Here is a 19847-nt window from a genome sequence, read left to right on the forward strand (position 1 = left end):
TCTAGTGTTTCCAAATATTTCTTACAAAGGTTCTCTTGCTACCGTTGCAGGGGTGACCGTTTCTTTAAATTGCACTTATCAACATGCTGGAATTTACTAATCAAAAGTTTCAGGAAGATTTTCATTATTATTTCGGTTCCTATTCTACCCCTTTGCCCATTGAGAAGATCTGATAAACAGGCAAAATGGCATTGTCGGGTGCTTGAAAGAATACCATTAACGCAAGATCAAGCGGAAGATTGTCGGAGAAGCTTCTTTAGATGTCTTGCTATGTTCTGCAATTACTTTAGCTTTTCGTCTACTACATTCCCTCTCTATGAGTCCTTGTTAACGCTTTCACTCTCAGAGTAGATGATGCGCTCCTGCAAGGTGGCTCGGACTTGCAGTCTGTTGATCAAAAATTGGTGTAACCATTCAAATGAAACCCCTTTCAATTGGTAGTATTTTCACAAGGGACTATTTGATTTGCAGAATTTTTCAAAATGAAATTTAGAACTTTTGTTGAATTTTTACTTGGCAGTGAAACGGTGAAGATTCAATAGTGAACGATCGCCTGTGAGCCTGTCATCACCAAACATTTATGAAAATCTGAACAACTTCCCATTATGGTGTTTTTCGAGTTTTACGCGGCCATTTTAACAAGATTAAAGTTCCGAAACATCGTTGTTGAATGACTCTTTCCAACGTTCCATCAGTTTGTTGATCTTTAACATAGCAGAACATATAATTTCCTGTCTTTTCTTTTAGAATGCATATTGCGTACTTGACTACTTGACCCCCTCAATAACAATCACGCGAGCGAAATTTTCCAGTTTAAGTAATTAAAACATAAAAATAGCTTTTTGTCCGAGCAATGAGGGAATACTTAAATTGTTTCTAAATGTTACGTGTGATATTTTAATTGACACCTTGAAGGCCATGATATGTTTTTGTATTTCTTTCTTTTATTATCCTCTTTTTCTATACCACGAAGACCACGGCCTCTGATTAGCAATTAAAAAGCAATTTGTGCAATTTAATTGATCAATTTGTTTACAATCTTAAGCGCTTCACTTCCCGAATAGGTCAAATTGAGTAATGACTAACAAGTGTTTTCCTTTTGGATTAAAATGGATAAGAAGAACGCGTAAACACCTGGAAAACTTCCCTTTTGTAGGAACGAATATCTCAGCAAAGTGACGTAATCAAATTAGAAGGACAATGTAAACAATTTGTGTCATTTTCTGATAATTCCTTATTTGGTTCGCCCTACAAATTTCGGTAAAAGCCACAGAAGGGATCGGTAAATCAAAATGTAGTTTTGTGCAGCAAAGACAATTCTCCTAACCCCGTAAACTTAAGATAAACATTGATATAAACTCTACTTATGTATCTTCCGTAATATGACTAAATTCGCTTTGTTGGCTTCTCTCCATGTTCGGGGTATTCAATAGGCCCTTTGCAGCTAGCCATTCACGTGGTACAAAACCGCCATGCTGGAGAGCAACAGTCTCACTGGGATAAGACAAACATAGGAAATTACCATTTAAAATTATGTATGCCTTTTGTTGGTCTTGTGCCAGTGCGACTTTTGCTCTCTAACATGGCGGTTTTGTACCACGTGAATGGCTAGCTGCAAAGGGCCTATTAAAGTGGACTGCGTGCTAATTACCTTTTTAAGTTTCTATTTGCTAACAATTGCGTAACAGTTGCCAACGTGATATGTGCGGTAAAAAAAGCCTCAAATAGTCTCGTTCCTGAGTAGAATTTCGTCCAGAGACACAAGTTTCAATGCATATGACCTTTGCATTCAAATGAAACCTTTGCAACCATGTTAGTATTTGAAGTTCAGTATTCTACAAATGGAACTGGAGATTTTACTTGAATTCTAGGCAAAGGACAGTGATGTTTAGTTAAATGATTTCAAGGGGATTCTCTTTTGCGTACTGAACCAACGGGCTTATAGAGCTGGCTTCGAGTATCTTGCTCATCATCATCATCATCACCATCATCATTAAATTCACTACTCCTAGTATCATAATTGTTGCTGACTCCCTGTGCAATAAACAACGTTCCTTAGGTACAAGTCCTTTTAAAACGTCCAGAGATGTTACTCATTGAAGGATCTGCTTCAGGTTTATGTTTTGTAGTGATTCCTTCACTACTAGCTAACGATGCCCAGTTAAACTCAGCCTGTAAAAATGATCACAAAACACTTCTTCCATTTTGTTTATAAGTTTTTTCATTTTCTAGTGGTGCATTCGAGGTCAATGTGTGAAGAAGCAAAGGCCGAAACCTGTGGACGGTAACTGGGGTGTGTGGGGTCCCTATCAAGAATGTACAAGGAGTTGTGGCGGAGGAATAGCTTTTTCATACAGGGAATGCAACAAACCATTGTAAGTTTAATGTTAGGTTTATTGTCGATTGAAGATCGCCCTGTCCCTCAACGCTTTAATTTCAAGTAACCACCAAAGAAAACTTTCACAAAATTGTTAATTTAGTTTTGTTAAAGTATAAAAATAAATAGCACTATGCAACAGTTTTGCCAAAGAGGTTTCGTTTGAATGGAAAATTGTAATACCATAGGATTTCATTCACACTCTCAAAAATTAGGACTATAAACTAAGTATTAAATAGTACCATGTGAAAGTAACGCCAAAGAGGTTTAATTTGAATGGTAACACCATAGGATTTCATCCACAGATTCAAAACTTAGAACTACGTACTACATACATAGTACCATGTCAAAGTACTGCTGAAGAGGTTTCATTTAAATAGCCACACCATAGGATTTCATCCACAGACTCAACAGCTAGTGTGACAAGGACCGTATTAATTCGATTAAACGCCGCGATGTTAATTAAATTTCTCTTTGCCCTTTTTTAAGATCTCTCCTTAAAACTCTCTTATAGGGACACTCAGTAAGGGTAATTTACTTTAATTCTCTATTTTGTGGACTCTTCTGTAACTGGTCCCAGCGAGAGTTTACTCTTAATCCTTTGAATTCACAGGCCTGAAAATGGTGGGAAATATTGCATTGGTAAAAGGAAACGGTTCAGGTCCTGCAACACCCAAGTAAGTATTTAAATGTAGTTTTGAAGACAACAGGCCAAGATGAATTGACCTGGTCAGGAATTAAAATGAGCGCTCAATTAATTTAAATAACGACTTCAAAATTCATAAGATACGAGAAACACGGGACGAAAAAAATTATTTGCACAAATTTGCTCCTTGAAATATGTCGCAACTATATAAATAGTGCGGATTAAATATATGGCAAACATGTTAAATATAAATGCCAAAATTGCCTAGTTATTTTCACCACCTGTTTTTTGGTCTGCAAATGTTTCATTTACCATCTTTGCCATATATTTACTCCTCAGTATTTACAAATCTGCGACATATATGCAAGGAGCAGCAAATTTGTGTAAATCCATGTTTTTTCGTCCAGTGAAAGATGCTTACTCAGCAAGAATGTTTCTTTGCAGGACTGTTTGTCACACGAACCTAGTTCTAGTTTCCTCAGCTCCTAAGAGTCTCAGTGCCGGATCCAGACCTTGAGATAAGCGAGGGGGTGGGGGGGGGGGGGGGGGGGGGGGCGGTCATCCAGACCCTTAGATAAGAGGGCGGAGGCGGTCTCGGAAAAAAAAAATTTCGGACCTTCGGGCCTCAGTTTGGTCCAAAAATAAAGAAGAGCCAGCCCCCTCCTGGGCCCCTCCCTTGGATCCGTCACTAAGTCTCCTGTAGCTTGATGGTAGAGCATCTGGCCTACTGACCAGGAGGTCATAGGTTCGACTCCTGTTTGGAGTTGTCGGATTCTTTCTTCCCTTCCGCCTGTGTCATAGCCTACAAACAAGCTGTCCGGGGCGCTCTGGTGGTCGATGCGAAATTGTTGGCTGACTGGTGGAGATGGCAGTAATGACGTTACCCTTGGCGCGTGCTTTCACGTGCTTTTCAATGTTTGTTTACATTCGCGCTTGTTTCCGCTTCGCGCTGATTGGCGGAAAACTGACAGCTCAGTCGACGGCGCGGAAAGCCACAGGGGAATTGGAGGCGGAATTGAAATTCCAGAGACGTAGTTGCAAGCTCTCCTTTCTTTTCCCGCCCCGCCGCCAGAGCGCCCCGGAGAGCTGGCTCGCAGGCTACCAGTGTCACTGACTAAATAAACATCTTTCTCATGTATTCACCAGGCTTAAAATTCACCATCACATTTCTATCATTCGACTAAAATGTGTGGCCGTTTGGCTTACGGCTCACCCCGTTAAGAAGCTGGTTTACAGTCATGTCTTTACTGATTGTTTTGTATTTGTAACTTTGACAGGAATGCCCCAAAGGTTCTGTGGACTTCCGTGCCATACAGTGTGCAAATATACATGCACGGAACGTGAGTTTAGGTTCCAAGAGGTACAGGAACACGAACTGGCTTCCTAAGTACGCAGGAAGTAAGAGCTTGATAACTAAATCAATCCTAAAAAACACAATCATTAAGATAATATAAAGGTAACTTAAAATAATTGGGGAGTGAAGTGAAATCTGATGAAAGGTGACTGAGTTTTTATCTCGGATTTTCTCGGAATAAAATCATCGTACACCCTGCAAGGATTTCTAAAAACATCTTTTTGGGAATCAGTTTATTCAACGCATAGCTTGTGTTTTGTCTAGCTTAAAGACAGTAGGCTACGCGTCATGATTGAAAATTTAGAAAACAACTCTTTCAGCTATAGAAGCAATTCACATAGCGACTGTAAAATGGATTGTTTTTGGGATGTGACTGGCCTGCAGACGCTCGTCAATGCCAAAAGGTTCGAATCTGTGGGTTTGCCAAAATTATCACTCACAGTTTCCAGCAAAAATGTAAGAAAGAAGAAAAAGACACCGTCAAGCACGAAACAGATGGTTCACAGACATGAAGATCGGAAAGTTAATTTGAAAACTCGGTTAAACAGCCGACCGAAAAATGAATTAAAACTAAGATCGGTCAGAGCCTCTTACCGAAAACGTATTATAAAATTACCAAAAACAGGAACTCATATCCGAGAATCTGATATTTGACTCAATCCGAGGTATAAATTGTAGGTCACCAAACTCGTTATTAAGTTACAGAAACTTCAAAAAATGAATAAGTTTTTTTCCGACAATTTTTACAGTTACTATAGTGATGTCATAGTCTTAACAAAATTACCAATAACTGAGCATTATTTTTTACCTTATTTTTTTTCGTGAAGCTAGCGAATTGAACTACCATTTCTTGTCTCTGTACAGTTACCAAGCAAAACAAGTGTAAACTTTATTGTCGCATTTCTGGAACTGCCATCTATTTCAAGTTAAAAGACAAAGTAATTGACGGAACACCGTGTAGCCCCGAGACCACGGACATTTGCGTAGATGGAAAATGTATGGTAGGTGTGGATTTTCATACTTTCTTGTTGTAAAACACGGCCACGTGACAGTCAAATGTGACTCTGGAAAGATTGACTTACAATAAAATGAGCCGTGGCTGAAAAATGTCGGCCAATTCGTAACGTTTAAATCTTCTCCAGTTTGGCTGATCACCGCCCCCATTACGTATACCTCTTTTGTATTTTTGAGTGATTGTGTATGCTTTACTATAGTTCAAAGATATTCTGATGTACTTAATTCTGTGATCAGCTGGAAAGAGCTAAAATTGTATCAACCGAAAAACTGAGCCCATTTTAAAACGCTATGGTGCACCATACAAGACGGTTTTGCTGTCACCTTCGTTCTAGGTTCTTGTTATGGATGTAATTTTATATCTATTCATTTTTTCAATATTCAGCCTGCGGGATGTGACAGAGTGCTAAACTCAATGAAGAAAACTGATAAATGTGGAGTGTGTGACGGTGACAATTCATCCTGCAGACGTTTCTCAGGAACTTTCAACGAAACAATGTTTGGTGAGGCTTGGCCACTTTTGTGATCTGTTAAGTGTTTAATGTATTCCGTCTCTAATACGCCTCTAAAACGTGTATTATTCAACTTCCACTGTAGTTAGGAGAGAGCAATAATTGGTGACACTGTTTTAACGTCCCCTACTATTGAAGGAACGACCATTTCCATGTAGCCATGGAGCCCTTCGAAGGTCGATCTAGCCTTACGCAGAGCAAAGGAAGAATTTTTCTTCCTCAGTAGTTACTGTATTTTTATGATCCATATACTCTGTAGACCAGCGCACCCGGTCAGTTGTGCTTAACCTGCCGAGGTAAACCTGTATGCTAGGCGCTCGACTTGAAAAGGGAAGGGACATGTCTTGCGCTTGTAAACACGAATTACCGATTGGTTTTCCATCTTTTCTCTTTTTTTTCTAGTGCCTGCTGCGCGGGCCAAAGCAATGAGTGTGGAAATGATTTGTCATAGTGCACGCCATAGCGCATACGCCTACGTCATTACTAAGATCGCGCAAATCATGGGTCGTTTTATAGAAACAGAGTTATCTGTTTCCAAAGACGGAAAATGTGCTTACAGGAGCACTAGTCACGAACATATGATTTGCCCAATCTTTGTAATAAATTGATATGAAAACTGAATCGCGCTTCTTTCCTCGGACTGCGGTGGCTGTCCCGACGGTTTCTCACATACCCCTATCGCTAAGCTCTCTCTCACTTCGCTCGTTTCTCCCAAAAAGACCCCAGCATTCATGAGGACATTTGCTTCATCCATACAGTGACCACTTTGCGGAAAATACTAAAATTGGCAATTAAAGGGCATGTAAACCCAAAAATACAAGTTTATCCCCTTATATGTAAAAAAGTATTCTAAAAACGATTTTGCTATTAGTTTTTGCCAATTCGATGCTCCTAAGGCGAAAACACGGCGTTTTCTACAGCAGATTAACTTCCGGTTAACAATATGAAATTACCTGTGACGTAACGAGTGGAACCAGTCTATTGCGCAACTTGATTATCACTATGGCGGCTCGAGCGATAAGCGAGAGTTCGGATAGTTCAGAGCAGAGTTCATCCGACGAAAGTGATTTTTGCGACGTAAATTTATATGACAGCGATGTAGCTGAAACTTCAGAGCCTCCTGAAGACACAGGTCCGCGTCCCTGTCGTTACGAGCCTCGCAGAGTTCAACGAGATTATGGACAACAACAACAAAAAGGCCGTATTATAAGGACGAAACCGAAAGTGAGAAGGATCGTCTTGTGACTTAAATTGTATTGCTTATACCTAATTTGCCTTTATTTTGGAGTAATTTTATCATGAGACTAGGATGAACTCAAGCCATTATGAAAGGGGTCCTTACTTTTTTTTATTGTAGTTTAGGTGTGAGTATGAAATGTGTTAGCCGATGCCTTCAGTACCCGAAAGCGTATGTTGCCATGAAATAGGGCAAATATGGCCAAAAATTGAAGAGCAAACGGAGGTCCAAATGTCCTGTATAACAGAACATCGAGGATTTCAGTCTACTTGCTTGGATGTGTGGGTCCTTGAAACGGCGTATTATGCATATAGGCAACTACAGCACTTGTTTCAGTGTCGACGGGCATAGACTCAGAAGCTGACGTGACGGCGTTCGCAGCGACGGAGGCACGTTTATTATCGGCCAATAACTGTGAAAAAAAGTTGAATATACTTGAGGAAGGGGAACGGTTAATACTGACCTAATGAAAAAAATCCTTCTTAATTATTACATTGGCTTATTACTTACCCTAGAAACTGATAACTTTTGCACAGCTCGACTTGTTCGTGACCTTTTGCCAGGAGTGTGACTCGCAGTCGCCGGTATTTCTTTTTCCTCGCTCTCCATAGTCCGCTAATTTGCGCGCTTTGGACAATGCTTCGGGCCGCTGGGGCTGAATTGTGGGGACCGAATCTCTTTTCAAATTGCTTTTTTTATCTTTGAGTCCCATTTTTACCATCGCATCATCCTCGAAACATTCGTGTGCAAAATGAGCGCCACAGATTATGGAGTGTTCTGTAGGCTGTAAGTCTGCACGTTTAACTTGGATCCACTGGCGCCGAATATCCTTCTTCTTTTGGAAAAAAAATGAGAAGAATGCCCTGTTTTGTTCGAGTTATTACAAGCTCCAACGACACACCGCTTTACCAATGTCAAAACTAAAAAAATATTCTTGTAGGAAACTAGACAACACACGTGCTTGTAAAGGTCCCAAAGATGTTTTTGACTTCCTGTGGGCAGAGATTCCACTCGTGACGTCGCAACAAAGATGGCGGAATCAAAATGGCGGACGAAGTGAACTTTCAGAGGTGATTTCTCGGGTCAAAATGCGCTTGTATCGAAAAAAGAAAAAAAAATTTATGAAGTACTTTCGGTATACATTCTATTCATATCAAACAAAATTGTAGCATTTTTGGGTTTACATACCCTTTAATATAATACATATTGTGGGGGTGTGTTCGAGCAACTCGCTCGCTACACGATGAGGTACCAGGAATCTGATTTACATCTTGCTTTTATTCTTCTTAATCTTCTTGCAACTTCTGCTTACACTACTTCTCCCTACTTTTCCTGCTTTCCTCTATTAACTTGTTCAAGTATAGTAGCGGTTCTAATAGCCAAAGCTGGACATGTTTGGGTTAGCTGACCGGAAGAGTTTCTATTGTATTTCTTAACGATAACACTGCAACGGGTTTGCTATTGTCAGGGAATAGATTAGCTTACGCACAGCCGCAGCTGATAATTACCAAAGAACGAAGGTCAGCTCTAACACCACAAACACGACCACCTGTAACATTCCTAATATGGCAATAAGGAAATTCGCGAGCTAAGCATAACTTCAAGTACAAGTAAAAACAAAAGATCAAAACAGGAAAACAGTACGTGGACAAAAACAATACTTAATGAAACAAAAACTAAACTCAAAAGTTAAGATAGATCCGTCTTAAAAATAACTTTCAAAATACTTCACAACAATATATACCCAAAAAGCGGAGAAAATGGTAAAACTAATTTCAGAGTTACTGTATTGTATAGATAGCCTGAAATTCATCCGATTGCTTCGAGTCGTTTTCTCCTCTCAACAACGTCTGAATCGACGGGCCGTTAATGCCGTCCAGTGACGTCACTCACTACCCGAAAACCGGGTAGTGATTTTGATTGGTTGATTGTCTAAACATTCGCATAATTATGTATAATTATGAAAAATTTTAGCGGGATTGTCGCTTGATATTCAGCGGATCGCATCTCTGGCATTCTTTCGTGTAGTTCAAACATTTCGATAACCTTAATCTTTATCTTAAACAGCAAAATTGCCCTTGTCTTCAAAACTGAAATGCTAAATTGAACTGCGAATGAAGAATCATTGCGGAGAGTCGGTAGGTTTTTCATTTAGAACCACTTTGTGGTTTCGGCCACGGTGATTTTGTTTACGTGAAGTTTTCTGAGATCACTGTTATAATTCGACGTTCTTGCTATTTTCACCGTCAAGTGTAACGATTCTGTTAGCTTTTCTTTCTTGTTTCCTTGTTTTTTTTTCGTTAAGGACCAAATAGCTTCTTTTCAATTAAAGCAAATCATTGTGTTTTTGAACTAAGTGTTTCATGTGTGTGTTTATTTCATTGCGTGATTGCGACCGAGTTTGATTATAGAATTCAGTACAACCGGTTTAGAGTTGTACTGCATGCAGTTGATAGTTTGAACGTTAAAAATGAATTACGATCGAAAAAAATAAAGCAATTCTGTATCATGCAGACATTTCCAAGCGATATTTCTCGGTTTGCCACTTGAAAATCATGTTTTACTTTTTGCATGAATTAAAGCAAAGGTCAAGGAGTAGTGACGTCACTGGACGGCATTAACGACCGGTCGATTCAGACGTTACTGAGGGAGTAATAACGACTCGAAGTAATCGGATGAAATTCAGGCTATTGTATTGAGTGAATAATAGTATAATGCGGGATCTCATAAATTATAAAAATGATTTGCTCGCACTTGAGGATATTTTGAAAGAACTTGATACAGGGGCACCCAACGACTATTTTCGGAAAAATATCTGTTCCGAAGACGATTTGAGATCTAGAATTTTCCGATTATTTGTTGTAAAATTTCTCGCTTGCCTGCCTCTCCTAGGATTTTCGGACATCTAAAAAATGGTATAATTGCCTATTTTTAACGGATTTTTACCCTAAAAAGGTCACCTAGAATTTTCGGGAGCCTTTTTTCTGGCTAAAATTCTCGAAAAGGTAAGTTTTGATCCCTATAATTTTCGGATCACTTGACTTTCAGCTAGGAAATCCGAACAGATGAAAAATTTTTAGGGGATAAAAATATGCCTATATCTACCGTTTAAATACTAAAATACGTTTAACAATTCTATGTTTAAGTTGTTTTGAACTATATTCTCGTTGGGTGCCCCTGTTGATAAAGAGCTAAAATAAGTTTTATATATTCGGGTTCACAATAGAACCCAAATAATATTACAAAAGTTCGGTGCTAACACGTCGCTGGACGGTGTCGCTTTAGCGACCTGTGCAAAAGACTGGTTAGCCCAAAAACTAGGCAATACGCTCAATGCTAATAATTTTACCCAGGCATTCATCACAAAAGAAAAGCCCGCAGGTCACACATACAATTAGTTATCTTAGTTTTCTATCCTGTGGATTATTTTCAAACGCGTTTTATAAGTGTCATTTGAGTGGGACGCTTTTTCACAGTATTTACAAGGGACTCTGATACCTTTCATGTATGTGTTCAAATATTTGGTTATAAGTCATAATCATTGCTGATCATAAAGTAAGAGTAATTAGTTTTGAATTTCTTTTTCATCTCCTTTTGGGCCTCAGAAAATTGGTAATTATTAGTTGGACTTTTAAATTCAATACAAAATCTGGAATAATCTTTATGATAATTCATGATCATAATGTCAGGCTGACCTTCTTTTGGAACAAGCGTCCTGAAATTCGCCAAGCCCGGCTACAATAATAGCCTCAGGATACAACCTGCGGGTATATTCAACTACTTTGCAGTGTAGATCGGTCTCATTTTCAATCTTAAACATCAGGTTATTAGGATTGTCGGATAATTTGTATTGTCCATATTTCCTAATGGATGGGAGTACTTGTGAGAAGACCCAATCCCGGAATTTTTTAGCGGCTTCTAATTTTGAAGTAAATACAAGGGAGTAAAAACCAGGTTCTGATGTAAAAAATTGGTGTCTGACCTGACCGCCCATATTGGTCAGGTAGCTTTTCTTGTATTTTTCATCCACATGTTGTCGGATAGCTTTATCCGTATTGACATAACCAAGGATCTGGGTAATGTCTTTACCTCGGAACCAAATACTTTGCCTGGCATCTATATAAGAAGCCAGCTCAATTTTTTAATTCATCATTGACATATATTTTTTCCAACATCATTCTCATTATAATGGTATATATTAATATCTCTTCAAATATGTTTGGTTCCAACAGCCAGATATTACTCTTTTTCCTCCTCCTCGCCAACTTCAAAGATCACTCCTAGGACGCCTGTTAATGACATCTCTCCTGTTTCCAGCGTTTTGGAGATCAATTTTTTTATGACGTAATGTGACAATCTCTTCTAGTTTTTGGATTTTAGTGAATAGTTCATTGAGTTCAGTTTCCTTATTACGGATTCTGGTATTTAACTTTCTTATATGATCGTCCTTTTGTACTATTATTTATATAAATCTTGTAAACTGCTCAGTGGCTCAGTGGTGGCTCAGTTGCCCTTTATCGGTTTATGTAATTCATCCGCTAATTGCTGTTGCCAGTTTTCTTCACTCGACGGCTTTTTCAGTTTAAACCAAGCCCGAGTTTCTGCTTTGAGTTGATTACATTTCTACATTTCAATGGCCCCATTGTCTCTCTATGGAATGGCATCAAGTGATTTGACCATTTTTGGGTCAGCCTTATGTTTGCACTTCTGGTTATCACCACAGACGGAATAATCAACGTCATGCTGCATGGCTATAGCATCTGTTCTTCCAGTTGGTGGATCATATATTTCTAATATTTCGCCCGTTTCTGGGTCATATCGTACTTGGTTTTCTAAATCATTATAGAGTGTTTTCACTCACGTGGCCAGCATCTATGCAAATTTATTGGAACAAAAGAAAGCGTTTGCATAAGAAAAGAATTCTACTCCCACAGGACTGGTTTGGGACACCAATATGGCCGCCGTTTCATTGTTTTGGGACACCAATATGGCTGCCGTGACGTCATGTGAAAACACTCTATACGGACCTGTATTCATGCCCTGGTAATGTCCGTCAGGCCTTTGGTTTTGGTAATTTTCCAATTTGCTTGTGAATGTCTATTCCATTTCCAAATCCTGGGAATGTAAAAGAGGGTTTATGAACAGCTCCAATCAATTTTGTAAAACTAGTGTAAGAACCTTTGAAGCCCAAGTTTTTAACGGCGTCATAGGATCTATGTAATGCATCCACACGCTTTTTCATGTCAGCTTCTTCTTTTTTGGCGGGAGTTTTCCATAAATCAGGGTCTTTTAACAATTTGAATCCGGTTTTGAAATCCACGTGATACGGAGATCCTGCTACACCACTTTTTGTAAGCTTATCTCGGGCCTTATCTAGGATGCTAGATCCTTGTTGAAAAATATGTCCTAAACAGAGTGTCGATAAAAATTGCCCCAATGTCCCCCCCATATCCAAATATTTCTGCTTGTTCCCAAGCATATTTGGCCAGATCCTGTTGATATTTTTTGTATTTTTTGGGGTCTGTTAAGATGTCATTTAGTTTGTTTGTTAATTCTTGCATGAAGTCACCACCCCTTGTCCTACCAACCATTTTATATGGATCTGGGTCTCCAAGGTCTTCCCTATTGGTTTTATATTCAATTTTTGGGTCTGATCTGTGTTTACAATTGGTCAAGAGCTTCAGACCCACCTTTTTGTGCCACAGGAGTAAGCTTTTTTAGTCCATACTTAATATTCTATATTCCGTAAATACATAGAGAATACTTCATGGAAAGTGCTGGCGTACGGTATTTACGCACGAGTTGTTGAAGTATCATAAATCGAACGTGCGAGCGCAGCGAACGAGTAAGATTTCTGATACAAAAACAACGAGTCCCTAAATACCGTACAAAGCACTTTCCATGTGGTATTGTGTTTATTATATACATACTGAGACATTCATCATTTTGGTGGCCTTTTTATTTTAAATCTTTGAAAAATGATAAAATTTACCGCTACACACTTACCGCAAAATGACAACGAAAACGATGTATCAGCTTTTTGGTAAAAACGTTTGTTAAAAACGGGAATGACGGTGAGGATATGCGGTAATCTAAGAACTATAAGTAATCTTAACTGTTTGTTCTCAACGCACAATTGAAAATGAGTGAATTTAAGTAAAATGGCCGGTTTCAATATAAGTTTAAGCTTAAAATGAAAGGCAAAGTAGCTCCGACAAAAAGCTTAACAAGAGCTTACGTCTCGTTCTGTTTCTCCCTTTCCGCTGTTGTTTCTCTGGCTCTCTACCGTTTTCTTTATCGAGAGTGAAACAAACGAAACTATTCCAATCCATTCCCGAAAGTTTTTCACTTTTTTAGCGAGAAAAACTCTTTGAGTAAAACTTTTCTCGTTGAATGTGTGCGAAGTGGCGCTGCAAGCTGCAATAAGAGGCGGGAATTTTGGCGCGAAACTCACACACCTGTGTGGCTTCTGATTGGACGTATCATTTTTCTCACACGTGAAAAAACATCGTTTTCGATTCTGATTGGACGTATCATTTTTTTCACGTGTGAAAACCATCGTTCGCTCCTCTGATTGGCTAGAACTAATTTGCGTAGGAAATTTTACGACATAGCTTTTTGGTGAGTATTTCTCAGTATGTATATAATAAAGACGGATTTTATATGACTAGCCCTAAAGTCACATATCCAAACAACAAAGATGTTAACTTCAAAGTCAAAAATATTGGCAATGCGGATATGACAGACTCCAATTCCACATACTTTGAAAAACATTATCGCGAAAATATGGACATCAATGACTACAAAACTCAAACAGGAACTGGCTCTATTTATCATAGAGAAGCTGGCTGTGGCAAAACAACTGAACTCTGCAAAATGCTGCTAAAAGCCGAGGATCCAATCATACCATCCTTCACTAATAAGGCTGTTTAGAACGTAAAAGAGAGACTCAGGAATCATGTGTGATTAAAACAGAAGAGAGGATCTGAGCGGTATTTGCCATACATTTTACTCTTGTGACTGGCATAGCCGTGATATTTCCAATCTTGAGGGCAAAACTATGTTCATTGAGGAGTACCGTATGGTTCCCAACAAATGGATGACTAAAATATACCAAGCTTTTTCCAAATATTGCAATACAGTATATCTATTCTGCGATAAAAACCAGTGTGACCCTGTTGAAGGCCATTCCCAAATACATTATAATTACTTCACTTCCAAAACCATAATTAATATGTGTCCAGAAAGAGTAAAATTGGAGTACATTGAGGGCTGTTCACGGTTCTATACAAAAACACGGGAAAAGTTAACCAAATTTTTGAAAACTGGAAAAATACAGCCTGAATTTCCTGCTATTGGTAAATACTATAAGAACATATGTTATCCCAATAAAACGAGAAGAACAGTTACAGAAATTTGCTGCAATGAGTTTGTCAAAAACAAAAAGCACAATGTGGTAAACTTCAAATATAACGGGAAAGCAGAACATTATAAAGTAGCTGCCGGTATGCCTATTCTCGTCACGCAAAACTTAAAAAGGGAGTGCATGTTTAATATGATGGAATTCACGATTGATGAAATAGATGAACACGGCGCTAGTTTCAAAGTTAATAACGTATGGTTTGAGCACAATGATTTCAGACAAAGTTTTATCCTTGCACTTTGCTGTACTGTGTATAAATACCAAGGTGCCGATATCAAAGAAAACTATAATATCCTCGATGTGAAGAGAATGGATAAAAAACAGTTGTACACATGTCTTAGCCGAACTACCAAATTTGAGTACATCCATCTTAATAACCAAAAACTAAACAGAAAATATGTACCTCGTCTTCAACCAAAACTAGAACTAATGAATAGTCACCTTAACAGCGATTTTCTTTATGGCAAAATATATGAAGTTACTTTTGAAAATAGCGATAAGATATCTGTTGGGTTAACTTGCGAAAAACTCACACAAGACTCAAATGGCATGTTACTAACAAAACGAGCCAAGGGTATAAAAATCGCAAATATATTCCAAAGATAAAACTCATTGTTAAAGCCCCGAGTAAAGACAGAAAACCACTCGAAAAGGTTGAAAATGAGTGCATCCATGGATACACTACGAAATATGGTGACAAATTATTGAACATAAAATCAAACCCTAATTTGAAAAGTAAAGAGGTCAAATTCAAGGTCAGTATGGAAAATGAAACACAGTTTCGTGAGAGATTAACCAAACTTGGGATAACATTAATAAATTAAAGATGATCCCGTTAACAAGTTCTTTTATTATGACGGAAAGGTGGGTGGTGAAAGGTACAGAGGTGTTCCAGCTTACAAACAGAGCTCAAAAGAGGAAGCAATGACAAAACTAACCAAAAAACAGCAAAAATTAATCGAAGAATTGACAATCGACTTAAACTAAAAAATGAAAAAGAGTGAGAACAAAAAGTAGCCAGGGGTAAGGGCAAAAAAATACTAACATCTATAAAGTGGTGGGATAGGCCACTGTATGGATGAAGGAAATGTCCTCATGAATGCTGGAGTCTTTTTGGGAGAAACGAGCGAAGCGAGAGAGAGAGCGTACCGATAGGGGTATGTGAGAAACAGTCGGGACAGCCATCGAAGTCCTTTCCTTTTGTTAGCTTGCTAACGTTGCTTTTTGCTGTTGTTGTTGTTGTATAGGCATGATGAAGTGAAGCAGCTCCAAACTATCTGAAGTTGAAGTCAGTTTTTAATTTTGCTCCAATTACGAAGTGGAGCGTTCCTTGCAAGAAAAGGAACACCTTATGCAGAAAAGAAAATTATATGCCGTTAATAAATAAGTTGAAGCTTTGCGTAGTCTGAAAATTACAGTGCACGTTTCGTTGCTTATTTTGCGACTAGTCGTGCACACTTGAAACTTGTTTTTTTTATTTATCGCTAGTCTTTTTGAAAGGCGAAGGATTTCTATTTCATTGCCCAGGCTTTTTCGCGTTCCCCACGTTGTTTTTACCATCAAGTTTTCTAATTTGTCTTGTCGACCACCTTTTACATACAAAGGGGTTAAGCCGGAAGGAAAAAAGAAAGACATCTAGGGAAATTAAACTCAGTAATTGTTTGGTGCCTGGTCAAAACAAATTGATTCTCCGTTGATCACAGTTTTGTAGAAAACAATTTTTCCAAGTTTGATTTAAGTCTAAATGACCTTTAATTACACACCTGTAAAGAGAATACATTTTACACCTGACCTAAATTGTACCTATGAAAATTAACTTTTTCAAATAAATTTATCGCTTTGTGTATCTGAACTGGTGTCTATAATAAGTATCAAAGCAATGATGTGCAACTTAATTGTAATGCTCACAAGGAACGTATACCTTCTTGCGTAAGGTTATTAAACACTGGCCTTCAAAGATCGTACCTCAGTGAAGCGGTCTCCTGATTGGCTGATGGAAGTCTTGGTTAATAAGTTTTTTTTTATACAAAACGGAAAATTGAACTAAATCTTCAACTTAGATAAACTTATCCTATTTATTTCTTATTTTGAATTGCTCATGAGACAATGTAGAAATTTCTGATTAGGTTGTCTATTGATACCACCTGTTCAATGTAGCATGCAAGCGTAGAGCAACTTCAGAAAGCGTTGCAAGCGTAGCCAACATCGCAAGGGCAAGAAGTGTAGCAAACAAACGTAGCAAGGGTAGTAAGTGTAGCAAATGTACTGTAGCAAGCGTAGAACGCGTAGCAAGAGTAACGAGTGTAGCATGCGCAGGTAGCAAATGTAGCAAGCAAACTTTGCAAACGTAGGAAGAGGAGCGTAGCAAGTGTACCAAACGAAGCGAACGTAGCAATTGCAGCAAGTGTAGCAACCGTAACAGGTGTGGCAAGTGTAGCAAGATGAGCAAGTGTAGCAATTGGTGAACACACTGGTAATTCGTTTGTTTTACGTTTTTGACTATAAGAGCATGCTCTCTGTAAGACTTGTTAATGCTTGCGGCACTACATTACCCTCCTTACCTTCTTAGTACCAAGCAGTGGTGGTTTACATAAAATACTCATACATGAGGTAAGACGTTACTGTTAAAGCAAGCAATCGATACCAGGGGTTTTTCTCCCGCTGCTTCGTTTAAATCACGGATCTACGTTTATATCATGGGTCTGCATTTCTCGAAACTCCCGAAAGACTATTTTACGTGAACTTAGTTCATTAAAAGAAATCGGATTCCTAGCATTTTTCGACTATTTTTAGGAAAGCGCTGGCTATAAAATGGAGAAGTAAATTGGGGTAGTTTGTCTAAAAAGCTAGTCGCAATTGCTACAAAACAAACTTGAAAAATTATGTTTGGGCATGAAACATTTCCCATAGTTTTGAGAGACGCACACCAGGTAAAGCAAAGTCCTGTGGTTTTCATATTGTCTCGTTCCGTTACTGCGACTGGAGGCCGGTTATAATAGAGGTTTGGCTGTATCTTTGTCTACCTGTAATTCAGGTAATTCAGCCTCCAGCAAATATAAAATCAGCACAAACCAGTCGCAATCTTTGCATGATTAAAATGGACAACCTTCTTCAGTTCTAGAATCGTTTTTTTGGTCACATGACATTTCAAATATATTCCTTGAAAATCAGTACATTTCCCGTCTTTATGCCCTTTTGAGGTTCCCAGTTAATTAATTTCTAAGGGGTACAAAGGATATTTTGACAATGAATAATATAAGGGGACGACGTTTCTACCCCTAAACTGACCTATACCGTAAAAGATCCATTAAACCCCTTGGCTGAATTTATTTTAAGCACTTTTTTGAGAGGGACCTCTTTAATTTATATCCAGTGTCCATAATAGGGAGGCGTTTAAAAAGATTTGCGTCTTGGTAAATGGATCTGCCAAAATATATACATAACGATTTCGTCCCCGATGTCAATGTCGATATTATAAAAAGTGTCCTAAACTTGCACAGAGAGCTGAGATTTATGCCCTTCTGCCTGATCTTGCCTGAGATAAACGATTTCAGCAAAAATAATTAATAAAAAAACCCTTCAAAGGCGTTACCGTTATTATTATGCGTGTGATTGAACAAGATATGGTGCGTGCTTAGTAGGGTTGGGAGTAGTATGAATACCTCTTCTTAGCCGAGTTTTGAAAATATTGACGCAGATCACACGGACCATACCGTAAAATTCCGAAAATAAGCCCCTCCGTGTATAAGCCCCTCCAAAAATAAGCCCCCCAAACCGGTAACGCAAAAAACTCTCCGTTAAATCGCCCCGCCAAATATAAGCCCCCTAGGGGCTTGTACTTGGAAAATTGCCCTCAAATACAAAGTAAAACAAAGCAAAAACGGTAAATTTACTTCCAACTATAAGGCTAGCCCAATCGATTTTGAAACGCAAATTTCCCTCCGTAGATAAGCCCTCCGAATATAAGCCCCTCCAAAAATAAGCCCCTCAAAAAGGGCCTTTGAAAAATATAAGTCCCGGGGCTTATTTTCGGAATTTTACGGTATTTTCTTCCACGGAAAGGTTACAATTCAATTTCTACATCAGCTTCATTCTCAATCAAACAAAGCTAGGTTAAAATCTGGAAAGGAAAGGTCAACATCGCAGTCCTCAGGGTTTACAGACATTTTTTTTAAGTATATTCGGTCAAAACTAAGAGCACTGTAATTATTCACTCGCCAATGTGACGCTGGAGTCTTTTGAAAACTGGACATTGTGTCTGGCTCGGTTTCGCTTCTATCTTTCTTTCGTTGGTCTTTGGAAAAACACTGCAAATGACAAAGAAGCTCTTCAAGATGATCGGGTGCAGGCATGTTTGTTGTCATATTTGTCGAAGGAATTACTCATTTTCTCTCAGGCAAAACATCTCGAATCCCTGCCAGTCGATTTTCGTCTTCTTAACTGTGTACTACGATAAAATTTTCAAACACTGACTAGAATCCTCTTCGATAAGATTACGAGTTAGTTTCTTCATCGCCTTCGTTCACAAATAAACACAGTTTAAAATGTTGAAGGACAAAGTCAAAATCTAAGTCATCGAGGTTGATAGACGTCTTGTAAGTTAATTTTAACCTTTTTTCCGAGGTAGAGAGATTTAGAGCTCCGAAATAAGTTTTGTTCTTTGAAATTGTGGTCCGTATAGCAAGTTACGGACCCCAAATTGACCAATCGCATGGCGAAAACAGACTCAGCCATATAATAAAGTAGGGTAGGGTTGGCGAGAGGCTATTAGTAAGGGCTTATAATCAGAAACTGCGCTTGTATTGGATTGTTCGCCCTGGTGACTCATTTAACTTGAAGTTTACTCTGATGACCAAACGATTATTTTAAACTTGAAAAGAATTCTGCTGCCTCATACAGAAACATCATTCAGACTGTTTTTCTGCTAAAATTCCCTTTTCTATTTTCCTCTTAGAATATAACATTTAGCGTACATTTATGTGAAGAAGGTAGGTGGCAATTTTATTTTGAGGCACTTTTGACCGAAAAAAACGTCTAAATCCCTATGACATAGCTCCTCTAACATTTGACGTAGAGAGAATTTATCATTCACGTATTGTAAACACGAAAGCGTCAAAGCAAAATTCTAACCCAAATTTAGCCTGAAGTGCTTGCCGCTTTCTCGCCCGACACATTACGCAAAATAACCTTAAAATCCAGTCCCAACGTCGACAGAAACGCGAGTCGCGTTTGCTACAAAACCGACTTGAAAAATACTTCTCGGGGCTCTAAATGTTTGAGAAAC

At 38.6% G+C, this 19847-nt stretch overlaps 1 protein-coding gene across 2 annotated transcripts in view; it reads left to right on the top strand.

The window, feature by feature from the left end:
* LOC140922865 (A disintegrin and metalloproteinase with thrombospondin motifs 20-like) overlaps window positions 1-16415 on the top strand; it is a 32931-nt gene extending 16516 nt beyond the window's left edge. For both annotated transcript variants that reach the window (XM_073372898.1, XM_073372899.1), the window contains exons 13-18: window positions 2233-2375; window positions 2991-3054; window positions 4301-4421; window positions 5242-5378; window positions 5777-5894; window positions 15811-16415. In XM_073372898.1, the coding sequence (XP_073228999.1) occupies window positions 2233-2375; window positions 2991-3054; window positions 4301-4421; window positions 5242-5378; window positions 5777-5894; window positions 15811-15824 (597 nt within the window). In that variant the 3' untranslated portion in view covers window positions 15825-16415. The remainder of the gene's footprint in view (window positions 1-2232; window positions 2376-2990; window positions 3055-4300; window positions 4422-5241; window positions 5379-5776; window positions 5895-15810) is intronic.
* The last annotated feature ends 3432 nt before the right edge of the window (window positions 16416-19847 follow it).

Source organism: Porites lutea, chromosome 13 (assembly GCF_958299795.1).
Source record: "Porites lutea chromosome 13, jaPorLute2.1, whole genome shotgun sequence".
NCBI classification, from domain to species: domain Eukaryota; kingdom Metazoa; phylum Cnidaria; class Anthozoa; order Scleractinia; family Poritidae; genus Porites; species Porites lutea.